We start from the raw sequence: 14,165 nt of genomic DNA on the forward strand, positions 1-14,165 counted from the left end.
TTACAAACAGAGCTGCAGTGATAAAAGCCTTTCATTGGATTGATTTCCAGATAATTAGAGATGGCTAAGAAAATAACAGATAGATCGATTATTATATCTAGAGAAGAGAGAAGTGAGACAGTCAATGGGGGAAGGGGAGATGAAGAGAAGTTAGATGAGTTGTAAGAGAGGGAGAGAACAGATGTAGATGGGAGACAAGGAGAAGATAGGTCAGATGTATGAGAGAGAGAGAAAAGATGTAAAGAGGAGAAGAAGAGATGAGATTTCAAAAGAAGGAGTGAAGAGATGTAGAAGGGGGAAGAGACATGAGATGTTGAAAAAAGCGAGGCGATCTAGGCGAGGGAGAAAAAAGAGGAGATTGTAGAACAGAAAGATGTAGAATAGAGGGGGAGAGAGGTGATGTAGAGGAGAGTGAGAGAAAAGAGGAGATGTAGGGGGTGACAAATGAGAAAGGAGAAGTAGATGCAAGGGGGAAGAGAGAGAAGCTGTAGAATAGAGATGTAGAAAAGAGAGGGAGAGAAGGAAGCCATCTAGGACTGAGAGGGACAGAATAGAGGAGATGGAGAAGAGAGAAGGGAGAGAACATGTGTAGAAGGGAGACAAGGAGAAGACAGGTGAGAGGTAGGAGAGGGAGAGAAAAGATGTAGAAAGGAGAGAAAGTGATGAGATGTAGAAGAGAAGGAGTGAAGAGATATAGACGGGGAAGACACATGAGATCTAGAAAAGAGTGAGGCGTCCCAGGAGAGGGAGAGAAAAGAGAGGAGCTGGAGAACAGAGAGATGTAGAATATAGGGGGAGAGAGAGGTGATGTAGAGGAGAGTGAGGGAAAAGAGAAGTAGGAGGGGGACAGAAAAGAGGAGATGTAGATGCAAGAGAGAAGAGAAAGAAGCTGTAGAATAGAGATTTCAAAAAGAGAGGGAGGGACAGAAGTCATCTAGGAGAGGGAGGGACAGAATAGAGGAGATGGAGAAGAGAGAGAAAGAGAAGAGATGTAGAAAGGGGAAGAGAGGAGATGTAGAAGTGTTACTCTTAGGCCAAACGTAATGCTTTACATTCAGCTGAAAAAGTTCAATTTTGGTCTCATCTGACCAAAGCGCCTTGTTGCACATGTTATTAGCGTCTCCCACATGGCTTCTTGCCAACACCAAATGAACTTTTTTTATGGTATTATTTCTGAAAGAGCTTACTTCTAGCCACTCTTCCATGAAGGGCAGATTTATGCAGTGTATGACTGTATGCTTGCAGGTCATCCAATGTAGTCATGGCCCTCTTGTTTGCTTCTCTGATTAGTTTTTATCTGGGCCGAAGGTTTAACGGAACGGCCAGGTCTTGGTAGCTTCGCAGTGGTTTTATGCTCTCTCCATTTTGGTATTATTGCTCAGACAGTGCCCCGAGAGATGTGCACATGTTGCAAAACATTCTTGTAAGCCCATTCCTGCTTTAAATTTTTCCAAAGCTTTAACATGGACCTGTCTGGGGTGTTCTTTGATCTTCACAATGCTGTCTGTTCTCCAGTGTCCCCTTTCACAGATATCTGAGCGGGTGCATTCAAACAATACTTTCGCTAGGCCCTATAACCAGGACATTGATCACAGTCACTTAATTTGTTTTTTGTCAATAAAATTATTCTATTGAATTAAAAGTTAGTTGGTATTATAATACAAAAAAATAACTCAAACAAAACTCAACATGATTTGACTTATAAGAAATGCATTTCCCCCTCACCCCCCCAAAAAAAACAACAACAAACTACCAAAAAGCCTCCTGAAACCCACAGTGTTTGACCCACAGTGTTTGAAAGTGGGGTACTACATGTAAATGTTTCACCAGGGAACAATGAATAAGATCATTATGACACTTACCGCAAGAGCTTTTGACAACCTGGTACGAAAATCATTGAGAACAATGGCGACGATGCCCTGTTGAGGGATGTAGACGTAACCCGCTTTGAGGTAGACTTTCCTCGTTCGTACTAAATCCAAAGCGTCTTGAAAAGGAACCTTGACAACAAAGGAAGAGCATTTTCAAACGTTTATGCTTTTTGGGAAGAAAAATATTCAAACTCACTTGTCAAAACATGAATCCCTTTGTAGCATTCACAGCTTAAAATTCTATTTGTATCCGAGGATTTAGGAAACGGGTAACATTTATTATAATAACTACATAAACACGTTTAAAGCTTCAAATCAAATTTTAAAGAGAATAAGGGTAAACAAACTAAAAATATGTGGTACTTTTTCCTTCTTTTATAAAGTTGGCGACCTAGTTCCTTGTTTATTTCAGTATCGTGCTGCCTTTAAAGAAATCCAGAAGAAGGTATAAACAGCTCCAAGACTTACAAGTAGGTCCACAAATGTCAAACTAAATAAGTTTTATTGCCTTAAATGAGAAGTTCAGAACTTACTTTGTAGAAATCTTGATCCTCCACAGTGATTCCACTGACGCTGTAGCTGGAGTTGACAAGTTTATCTTGCAGGGATCGCTTCTCCTCTTTAGAAATCTGAAATAAATACAGTAATTGAAAGTGCTGATGAAATAAATACGATAATCCCCTCGTTTATCGCTGTAATTGAAATCAGAATCCACCGCAATATGCAAATATACATTCATCCACTCCTCTATCTTTAACATGCGCTGTGCCAGCCCCCGCTCACTGCAAAAAAATCAATAGGGGAGAATAGATCGCGGCCGCACGGGTGCTGTTCATTTTACGTGAAAAAGAAAGACATTTGCTTTCTTAGCCCCTGTTCTCAGCAATAGTGAATTGGGCATAATAAATCACAGCTAAAACAGTGCATTTCATTTTAGGTGGACCACAATGGCACGCTTCAGCGGCCTGAAAGAAAAAAAAATGCTCTGCCGGCCTATGTTCAAAGCACTAGTCGACCAAAGATAATGGATTGCATCCACAACCGTGCATTTCATTTTAGACAGACCACAACGGCACACCTCCTGACAAAAGTGACTTCTGCCTGCTCCCAGAAGTTTGGGATTGTCTATAAAACTACGGCGCACAATGAAGATTCATTTTAGGTGGTAATAACCACAAAAAGAGCGGCTAGGCTCAGAATAAAAGAGCACTGCCAGCCTGTGCTCTTAGCAATGGTTAACAAGGGATAACGGATCACAGCCAAAATCATTCATTTCATATTAGGCAGGCCAGAATGGCACGTCTCCTGACAAAAGTGCCTTTTGCTGGTCCCTACTTGCAGCAACATGGGATTGGGGATAATGCAGCTAAACAAGTCCAGTTCATTTTAGTCGGAAATGAAGGCAAAAAAAAATTGCTAAGCTCCTAGAAAAAGGCGCTTTGACAACCCCTGCATGCAGCAATATGTGATTAGGGATAATAGATCGCGGGTAACGTTTCAATATTCGATGCACTAAGGCCACAAAGTAGCTGGGGATCACAGTATATAATTTTGATTTATTTCTGAGGTTGGAATTGAGGCTTTATGCTTCCAGTATTTGCATGAGCTCACCATGATCAGCATACAATATTTTCTAAAGTCAGTATGGAAAAAGATGTGGGATCACAAAGATGAATTTTTATTATTCAAATCCATGTTGATGCATATGAAAATATTTTTGTCTTGGCTTGAATTTTGTAAGCATAACAGGAGAAATTTTCATTCACATAATACAGGTATGTTAGTCTACGGAGAGAGAAATGAAATACATTTTCAATCATTTAAACGAAGCTTTTGCTGTCTAACAGCGCCATCTGGTGGAACAGGTCAAGAAGCTCATTGTTGTTTTTCCGTTTTAGAAATGATAAACCCGAAAAGAAATCCAAACCTCCCCGTATATTAAAAATACAGACATTATGGCACTTGTTGAAAACATCCACAGGAAAGGCTGGAGTTGTGATTTTAACATGGTGTGTGCAAACTGAGTCACAGGCTACATTAGGTTCCAAAGTTTGGCAGAAGGGCCAGACCAAGAAGAAAAAGGTGTTTGATTGATTAATTGAATGATCAATTTAGTCAATTTCTTAAGTTATACAAAAGGGGGGGACACATAACAGTGGAAAACGTGGCACCAAAATAACACCTTTTTCTTCGCAGTACTGTACCTCTTTGTACCATTAGCATAACATTTTTGGTTATCCGGGTTCCTACAGCTTGAGGCAGGTTAAATTCAATACTTTTTAAAGCCTTTTGAAATCAAATTAAAGACCAACTCAACAGAAAAAAACACAATTCAAACAAAACATACATATATAATTCCTTGCACACGAAACATCGTGTTTCGTTCGTACACAATACCTGGCAGATTTTAGCCATGGAGACAAATGTTGGTCAGACAGCCGCTTCTCATTGAATTGACACTTTCCAATAGTCCAAAGTAAACATCTCTGTTTGAAATCACTATGTGTATTGTGGGTAGACATATGACATCTAAAAGGCGCGACTGAAACCACATCACCACTTTGACAGTTCTGTTATTGTGGTCGCGAGACATTGCCCTACTTACAAACGGACAATTTGTTCTAAGTTGCTTCAGTGTTATATTTTGAATGTTTAAGGTTTATATTAGTATGGTTAAGGCTTGTATACACAACCTGTATTCTTTTGTACTAAAAAATATAGAGCATATTATTTTATGAAATGCTTAAAGATAAAGAGTTAAGTTTAACTTGCTTTTGGAAGATGAGCTTCAAGAGTTAGGCGACTTCCTCCTCCGTGGAAGAAATTGGCCGAAAAAAAGCAATTTTATAATATGCAATTTACATGTATATGAACCATTTTCGCAACCGAATCAATCTTTCTTGTTCCACTTTCATTTCATTACACTTTACGCCAACCATATTGAATGGATGCACAAGATATTCAACAACAAAAATGTCAAAGTTCTTAGCACGTTGGAGATACAGTACTGAATATTTACACACGAACTAGGAAGAGGAAGCGGATTTCTTCTTCGGGGTGGATGCTGGGTGACCTCTCACAGCGCCACTCGCCGGTAGCGGTGGAAAGAAGCACTACAGCACTGTCCTCTACTCAGAAAAAAAATAATAATAATAATAGGTGCACACAATAGAAAATCTAACTTACAGCAATGTCCGGATAATTTTCGACATTCCAAAATAATGTTCGTATCTACCATTTTTCGTAACTCGAATGTCCGTAAGTGGGGGAGTGTCGGAATTAAAAAAGACAATTGATAAATGTTACTAAATTTTCAGTTCAAACGAATATTAATCTAATAAATGTGCGCATATTTTTAAGACTTTTGAAAATTGGATTTAGGATACGTACATGCCAATTAAGGCCTTATTTTTAGAATTATGAATTCAAGACTTTTTAAGGATCTGCGGGAACCCGGTCTATGAGTTGTAACAAGAATCTTGAAAATTGCTGAACCGAACACCAATTAACTTTAAATCTCCTGAGAGTAAAAGTGAATAATTCGAGTGTATTTATGTGCAATATTACACTCCACACAAAATATAATTTCTTGAAATGGTTTTGGAAAATATGGTAGAACTGCTTACCGCGTCATAACGCAGATTATTTTTGTGCAGAAACTCCATCTTCAGTTTAGAAGTCAGGTCATTAAACCGGTAACGTAAAAGATCCACTTCCTGCTGTATGAACCACCGTCGTAGATCCTCTCTGGAAATGATCACATGTAAATGAGTTTTCGGTCTTAATTTAATTGGGGACACTTGAGAACGTCAATTACGTCTGGCAGTAAGCAAGTCTGAGGATGAAGTGAGAGATGTGGTCCTTTCTTCGTTTCTCGTATTCGCTCGGTCCGCTTTGAGTTTTTCTGTCATCCTATAGTAAAAACATACAGTTGTGGTCAAAGGTTTTCATACACTTGTGAAGAACAAAATGTCATGGCTCTCTTGCATTTCCAGGTATTTCTACAACTCGGATTTTTCTCTCATAGAGTGATTGGAACAGATAGTTCTTGGTCACAAAAAATGAGGTTTGGTTCTTTTATGACTTTACTGTGGGTTAACAGAAAAAGGGATCAAATCTGCTGGGTCAAAAATATACATACAGCAGCGCTAATATTTGGTAACGGGTCCCTTGGCCATTTACTTCAATTAGGTGCTTTTGGTAGCAACCCGAAATCTTCTGGTGGAATCTTTGACCACTCCTCTTGACAGAATTTGTGCAGTTTAGTTAAAATTGATGGCTTTCTGACATGGACTTGTTTCCTCAGCATTGTTCACAGGTTCTCAATGGGGTTGAAGTAAGGACATTCTAAAACCTCAATTCTAGCCATTCCATTACCATTTTTGATGTGTTTGGGGTCATTGTCCTGTTGGAACACCCAACTGCGCCTAAGACCCAATCTTCGACTTAATGACTTTAGGTTATCTTGCAAAATTTGAAGGTAATCCTCCTTCTTCATAATCCCATTTACTCTCTGTAAAGCACCAGTTCCGTTGGTGGCAAAACAGCTCCACAGCACAGAACTACCACCACCATGCTTGACGGTATGAACGGTGTAGTTGGGGTTAAAGGCTTCACCTTCTCTCCTTCACACATGTTGCCTGGCATTGTGGCCAAATAGCTCGATTTTTGTTTCGTCTGACCACAGAACTTTCCTTTACATGGTCTTATCTTTGTCCATAGGATCAGAAGCAAACTTCAGTCGAGCCTTAAGGTGTCGCTTTTGGAGCAAGGGCTTCCTTCTTGCACAGCAGCCTCTCAGTCCGTGGAGATGCAAAACACGCTTGGCTGTGGGCACGAACACCTGTGATCCAGCAGCTTCTAATTCTTGCCAGATCTGGTTTTTGGTGATTCTCGGTTGAATCTTCACCCTCCTGACCAGTTTTCTCTCAGCAGCAGGTGATAGCTTACGTTTTCTTCCTCATCGTGGCAGTGACAAAACAGTGCCATGAACTTTTTACATACAAACAATTGTTTGCACTGTTGCTTTTGGGACCTCTAGCTGCTTTAAAATGGCTCCAAGTGACTTTTCTGACTAGTTCAAGTAAATGATTCGCTTTTTCAGATCCATGCTGAGCTCCTTTGACTTTCCAATTGTAGTGTTTGTGGGTGTTTGCATCCAACGAGCCCCCTTTAAATGGCCTCAGAAGTCACGACCTATGATTTTTATTTATATATAAAAAGTAATATTGGCATGATAGATTATTTATTTTTGTCTATTTAGCATATTCCCCCAACACGCGAAAGGTACCCGGTTCAAGACCGAGTGGAAACAAATCTTGGTCTGGAGAGGGATGGGCGCCACCAGGCTGTGCTTGCCCATGACACACAACAGAAAATGGTGCCCCAACGACCCGTGTCGATACGGGATCCGACCAACCAACCGGTATTCAAATCAACATTTTCTTAACTGATGGAAAGTTTCTTTGTACCACTAGGCGGTACAAAATATTACATACCGTCCCTTTAAGTAAAAAAAACTATAAACACAACTTTGTACTCACAGCGTCGACTCTGTAAGGAAAATTCAAGTTTTTAAACTCCGAATCCAACTTCTTGATGTACTGCTCAGATAGTTTGACGTAACTCACGCCCAAATTCTCGACGGTTTTCAACACTAGAAAAAATATCAATATGAGCGACAAACAACATAATAATTTACTGACATCTCTAAAAAAACATCTAAGTATCCTTCGAGCTTGCTTACATTTGAGTCTCTCAACCGCAAATGTTTCAAATTCAGTGAGAGAGATGTTCTCCAGTGGCGGTTGAGTGTAGAACTGCAGAGGAAGTCCATAAAGCTCCGCCTGGGGATGACTGATGAATTTTCTTCTTCTACTGGAGAACTCCATGTTGTCTACTGGTAAAATAGGTAAGATGCATGTTTAAGTCTAGAACAGGGCTTTCACTTAAAAATATATAATTAGCATCACATCAAAATTGTGTCGGATTGAAATGCAGCAAACTCCGCGTTAGGCCGACTCTACCTTGTTTTGACATCAAGATGTGGAACAAGATGTTTTTTTCGACCCTTTGTTACAGCATTTTCCCCAAAATAACAACGTCCACAACTAATTTTTTTGCGTCATCATGAAGATATGCTATTGGCCAAACTCCCTCCAAAATGCCTTTATATCTCTTCATTAATTTCAGAATCTTGCGTGCTTCTTAAAGATTTTGCGAGTTAGTTGTATAGAATATTTTACATTATGTATTGTATTTAGTCTTAAGACTTGTAGTGATGCTAAAAAGAGAAAAAAATGCTAAAGAATGCATCGAAGGTTGTGATTATCAAGAATTTGGAAGAAGGGACATGTAACGTTAGGGAAATGGACGTAATCAATCAACAACTGGGACAATCACTATAAAGCAAAACGTCTTTATGAGGGTATGGCAATCTGTGCAAGGGGAAGTTTTAAAATAATGTAATCCACCGACTCCTCCCCCCTTCTGCATCCACCCACTAACTCTACTGTACCAGCTCAAGTCACTTTTTCATTTAGAAGTATATTAAAATATGATGTTATTTAATCATATACAAGTAAGTTGCATATTGTAAACAATTTTGTCTCAAATGTTTTACATGTAGATACAACTTGAATGTGTTTTCCTGGGTTTGTTGAAAGCCAATTATAGCTTTGAATCCTCTGCCAAGCGACGATGTCACCTTGCAATACCAAAGGAGTCGTATCCCGGGGTCTACTGTTTTATACATGCATGCATTCATTCATTGTCCACCCATTCGATGTGATCAAATCACTGTAACTTTAAGTTGAAAACAAACTTAGTAAAACTAATTATTAACTCTCTGTTATTGATGGCCTGACTTGGAGAAGGATTATATTGCACAGACATTTAGTTATTATGATTCAGGATTACAAAATACTACAATGTAGATTACTGCACTACTCGCAAAGATAAACAAATCTAAGATTGTCACGTAGTGGACGTTTGATAAATGTATGTGTAGACGAAGTTAGCTTAAAGTCCTTTAGTAAACAATAAACGACCTCATTTTGGTAACATGTTATAACGTTAACACAATACGTCCAACAAAAGATCGGGTAACTAAGTAAGCGTAATATCGTTTAGCACTGAATTAAAACTCAGAATATTATCCAAAATTGCTACTTACTGACAAGGTGACGGGGTTGTGTTAACGGAGGTGTTTGTTCTCGATGATGTCCCGCCAAATTCGACCGAGTGTTTTACAAACGCGGGGAACCGGTGACGAACCCGGAAGTGCGACTGTACACACCCCGCCCGCTTTGACTTAGGAGCACTCGTTTTGTTGTCTTGTATATTCCGTTTAACTTCAACATTTGTTTTCGTTTTTAAATGGTAAATGGTCTGCATTTATATGGCGCTTTTCAATGTGCTTCACACTTACCCATTAGCACACACTCACACACCAATAGCGGCCATGCAGCCATGCAAGGTACCGACCTGATATTGGGGGCATTAGGGGATTCAGTGTCTTGCCAAAGGACACTTTTTAAACACTTTTTTACTTCTAATTTTATTCACATTTCACACAAGTGTTGAAACAATTTCAAAGTCAAATAGTCAGAAAACACTCAATGACTTTGCGAACAAAATCTCACCAGGTCTAAATTTTCCCTAAATCGTCATCTTTTAAATCTTTACTTAAATATCATACATCTTTTTAACAATCTAATAAAGGTGATCTTATTATTGTTGGCATATTGTTTGGGGTTTAATGGACCTTTTCAATTAAGGCCCATATGCAGCAATACTGAAAATTGAAATCCCACTTTTGACTTGAATTTCCATCCAACCATCCATTATCTCCACTGCTTATCCTCAGTAGGATCACGGGAGTGCTGGAGCATATCTCAGCTGTCCTCGGGCAGTGGGCTGGGGACACTCTGAACTGGTTGCCAGACAGTCGCATTGCACACAGACAACTCACTCGCTCATTCACACCTAGTGACAATGTGGACCAGCCAATTAACCTGCTTGGGGGAATGTGGGAGGACACCGGAGTGCCCGAAAGGAAACCCACGCAAGCTTGGGGAGAACATGCAAACTCAGCACAAGAAAGCTGGTAGCTGGATTTGATCACATGACTTCAGAACTGTGCCACGGACAGGCTAACCCCTGAGCCGCCGTGCCGCACTGACTTGAATTTGAATTGAACCTAATAAAATAAATTAATTAAGCAAATAAAAAGTATTACACCATAATACTGTTACGAATGCTATTTTTAATAATACGAATAATTCAGTACTTTTAATATTTTGATCTCATTCCTTTTCCAAGTTCTCCTTCAGAAAAATAATAATAATATAAACCTGGATGTTTAGTACAGAAGTACATTACTTTGTTTTATCCCATTACTAACGTGGAGCATATATACACATTTTTGTATAAATATGTGACAAAAAACTGTCAAACTACAATCATCTTTGAGTGCCAATGTCAAATCATTCCAAACCAAATAAATGGCCCTCGGACCATAGATTTGACAACTATGGTACAGAAACATTTTTTTTTATTAGCCGCACAAAATTGGGAAGTTTTTTAATTGCTGCTGCCATCTCTGTGTCACCATTGTATCCTTAGTCAGCTTGTTCATGATGCGCGTGCAAGTACGTGCATTTCTTAGGGTTAGCGCTCGAATACACTCTTCTTTTTTTCCTCTTTCTTGGGGTGCGGGCTGGCGTTCAGACTCTATTCGAAGCAGGCCTTTTTTTACTTTCCAAATGTTCATGCTACACTAACAAATATGAAGAAAAGAAAATGTGGGAACGAGCATAAGGACCATCTGCAGACCATCCCCCACGACCCGATTGCTCTTACTGAATGTGTTCCGCCCGAACAGCTTGGCTAAAAGTAAGCCAAAAGAAGATGACTGCAGTGGAAAGTAAAGCATGAGGGCTCTTTGAATTCAGTTGGGCACTGTTAACACAAATTTAATAGAGAATATTTTTAACTTTTAACTTTTTGAGGAAACAACTTAAATGATCCACCCCACCTTTAAAGTGGACGATTATTAGATGATCATATTTATTTGTTTATTGAATCGCTTGTTTGTATATTTCAATTATCATTATAATTGTTATAATTTGAAGTGTGTGTGGATTTACATGATTTTCCTGGATCAGCACGTCTCATCTCGTTGTAAACAATGTTCACTTTCTTTTTATCAATGGCAATAAAGTTAATTCTAATTCTAATTATCTAGCTAGACTCTCCCGGGTATTAGTTTGGACACCCCTGGTACAGACACACATTAATTGGTTTTAGTTTTTAACTAACATAGGCCCAAAAATGATTATTTTTGTCTATTCTGTTCTATTCTATTCTGTTCTATTCTATTCTATTCTATTCTATTCTATTCTGTTCTGTTCTGTTCTGTTCTGTTCTGTTCTGTTATGTTATGTTCTGTTCTGTTCTTCTAGTGTGCTCTATTCTACTCTATTCTATTGCAAATTATGTTCACTTTGTCGATTCTATTCTATTCTATTCTATTGTAAACTATGTTCACTAAGTCTATTCTGTTCTTCTCTTCTCTTTTTTCTCTTCTCTTCTCTTCTCTTCTCTTCTCTTCTATTATATTATGTTCTGTTCTGTTCTTTTCTGCCCTGTTCACTATGCTGACAATAAAGACGACTAAATTATGTTCTATTCTATTCTGTCCTGTTCTGTCCTTCCATTCTGTCCGGTCCTGTTTACTTTGTTGTTTTAAATGACAATAAAGATGATTCTATTCTATTCTATTCTATTCTATTCTATTCTATTCTATTCTATTCTATTCTATTCTATTCTATTGTAAACTATGTTAACTGAGTCTATTCTGTTATTCTCTTCCCTTCCTTTCTCTTATCTATGCTGTTTTCAAATGACAATTAGGACGACTATATTATGTTCTGTTCTATTCGATTATGTCCTGTTCTGTTCTCCCATTCTGTCCTGTCCGTTCACTGTGTTGTTTTAAATGACCACAAAGGCTATTCTATTCTATTCTATTCTATTCTATTGTGAACTATGTTAACCGAGTCTATTCTGTTCTTCTTTTCTCTTCCTTTCTCTTATCTATGCTGTTTTCAAATGACAATTAAGATGACTATACTGTATTATCTCATCTCATCTCATTAGCTGCATCGCTTATCCTCAGTAGGGTCGCGGGGGTGCTGGAGCCCATCCCAGCAATCATCGGGCAGTGGGCAGGGGACACCCTGAACTGGTTGCCAGCCAATGGCAGTATACTGTATTATGTTCTGTTCTATTCGATTATGTCCTGTTCTATTCTTCCATTCTGTCCTGCCCGGTTCACTGTGTTGTTTTAAATGACAATAAAGGCTATTCTATTCTATTCTATTCTATTCTATTCTATTCTATTCTATTTAAATCTATTCTATTCTATTATCTTCTGTTTTGTTCTTTTCTGTTCTATTTTATCGTATGGATGTAACTAATTCCACCATTCATCCCTCGCCGGACAACCCACACGAAAAGCCACAAGAGCGGCAGCCTTTGAAGATTTCGACAAAGACTACAAAGAGTTCAGCTAAGTCAAATGATTCAGCAAAGCTGAAATTTGGTCTGTTAAATATTAGATCGCTTGCTCCAAAAGCTTTACTTGTTGATAACATTATTCGTGATTATAAACTTAACTGTATGGGTCTGTGTGAAACTTGGTTACGCCCGGATGAGTACTTAGCGCTAAATTATGCTTCTCCCCCAGACTACGAGAGTAGCCATATAGCACGCAGGTTGAAAAGGGGTGGTGGTGTTGCGCTCATTTCTGAAAAATCGCTCAAATTTAATCCACCTACCTCTAATAATTACAAGGCGTTTGAGGCTCTTGTGATGCGGTCCTCTCTATTGTCAATTTATGTAATAACTATCTATCGTGCACCTGGGCCATACACAACTTTCTTAGACGAATTTGCTGAACTTTTGTCTGAACTAGTAACCTATGCAGACAAAATTATAATTATGGGAGACTTTAACATTCATATGAACTCCCCACTCAATTCACTTACTATTGCATTTAGGTCTCTGATTGATGCATTTGGCTTTAATCAACTGGTTGATTTGCCAACCCATAAAAATGGGAACACGCTAGACTTGATTCTGACTCGAGGAGTTTTAACCTCAAACATTATGGTGTTACCGTGTACTACCGTTATCTCGGATCATTATTTAGTTACATTTGAGGTGCTGGCTAAGAGTAGTGTTAAAAAAGCTGAAGTATTTAGCGGACGCAATATAAGCACTGGCACAGTTTCTGAGCTCTTTGAACTCCTTCCTGGAGCAGTTGCGTCCTTTCCTACATACATTGGCTCGATTGACTCACTCATGAATGAGTTCAATACCACCCTGACTAGTGTGCTGGATTCAATAGCGCCCATAAAACTAAAATCACGTCCTAAAAGACGCACGCCTTGGTTTACTGATGAAACTAGAACCCTTAAACAAGAATGCAGGAAATTGGAAAGAAAATGGCGCGCTACCAAGCTTGAGGTTTTCCATCAAACCTGGTGTGACAGCTTGTTAAAGTATAAAGCGGCCCTTGCCTCTGCAAAATCGGCCTACCTTTCGAAGGTGATTGCGTCTCAAAAGAACAACCCCAAAGCCCTTTTTGACACTGTAGCATCGCTTACAAGGCAACAGACTATCGCAGATAGTTCGACACACTCTGCTCAGGACTTAATGGTCTTCTTTACTAAGAAGATTCAATGCATACAGGAAGAAATTGCTAAAGAAATTATTAATACCACACATATTAAAGGACGGAAATTTACAGATGCACGACAGGGTGGCTGCCTTGGGAAAATGGCCGGTTTTAGTGAACTGTCACTTGATGATCTCAAACAGGTGGTAAATGCGGCCAAACCGACAACTTGCCAGTTCGACCCGCTCCCAGGTTCACTTATTAAAAGTCTTTTTGGCGTCCTTGGACCTTCAGTTCTAAATATTATAAACATATCACTCTCCTCAGGTGTAGTTCCAGCAGCTTTTAAGTCCGCCGTTATTAAACCCACACTGAAACGACCCAACCTTGATCCAGAAATATTAAGTAATTACAGACCTGTGTCAAACCTACCTTTCCTCTCTAAAGTACTCGAAAAAGTAGTGGCCCAGCAGCTGAATGCTTTCATATCCGAGAATAACCTTTTTGAATCCATGCAATCAGGATTCAGGGCTAACCACTCTACTGAGACAGTTCTGATCAAGGTAACAAATGATCTCCTAATGTCAATGGATTCTGGCGCTTCATCACTT

General features: G+C 39.0%; 1 protein-coding gene across 1 annotated transcript in view; it reads right to left on the reverse strand.

Moving 5' to 3' along the window:
* Positions 1-9,169, reverse strand: part of prim2 (DNA primase subunit 2) — a 40,128-nt gene extending 30,959 nt beyond the window's left edge. The window contains exons 1-7 of the mRNA XM_088351317.1: positions 9,046-9,169; positions 7,618-7,767; positions 7,415-7,527; positions 5,689-5,783; positions 5,498-5,618; positions 2,405-2,500; positions 1,863-2,000 (exon numbers count right to left, since the gene is read on the reverse strand). Of these exons, the coding sequence (XP_088207443.1) occupies positions 1,863-2,000; positions 2,405-2,500; positions 5,498-5,618; positions 5,689-5,783; positions 7,415-7,527; positions 7,618-7,762 (708 nt within the window). The 5' untranslated portion in view covers positions 7,763-7,767; positions 9,046-9,169. The remainder of the gene's footprint in view (positions 1-1,862; positions 2,001-2,404; positions 2,501-5,497; positions 5,619-5,688; positions 5,784-7,414; positions 7,528-7,617; positions 7,768-9,045) is intronic.
* Positions 9,170-14,165: the final 4,996 nt, after the last annotated feature.

This window comes from Urocampus carinirostris, chromosome 13, assembly GCF_059441175.1.
Source record: "Urocampus carinirostris isolate Australia breed hairy pipefish chromosome 13, RoL_Ucar_1.0, whole genome shotgun sequence".
NCBI lineage: Eukaryota > Metazoa > Chordata > Actinopteri > Syngnathiformes > Syngnathidae > Urocampus > Urocampus carinirostris.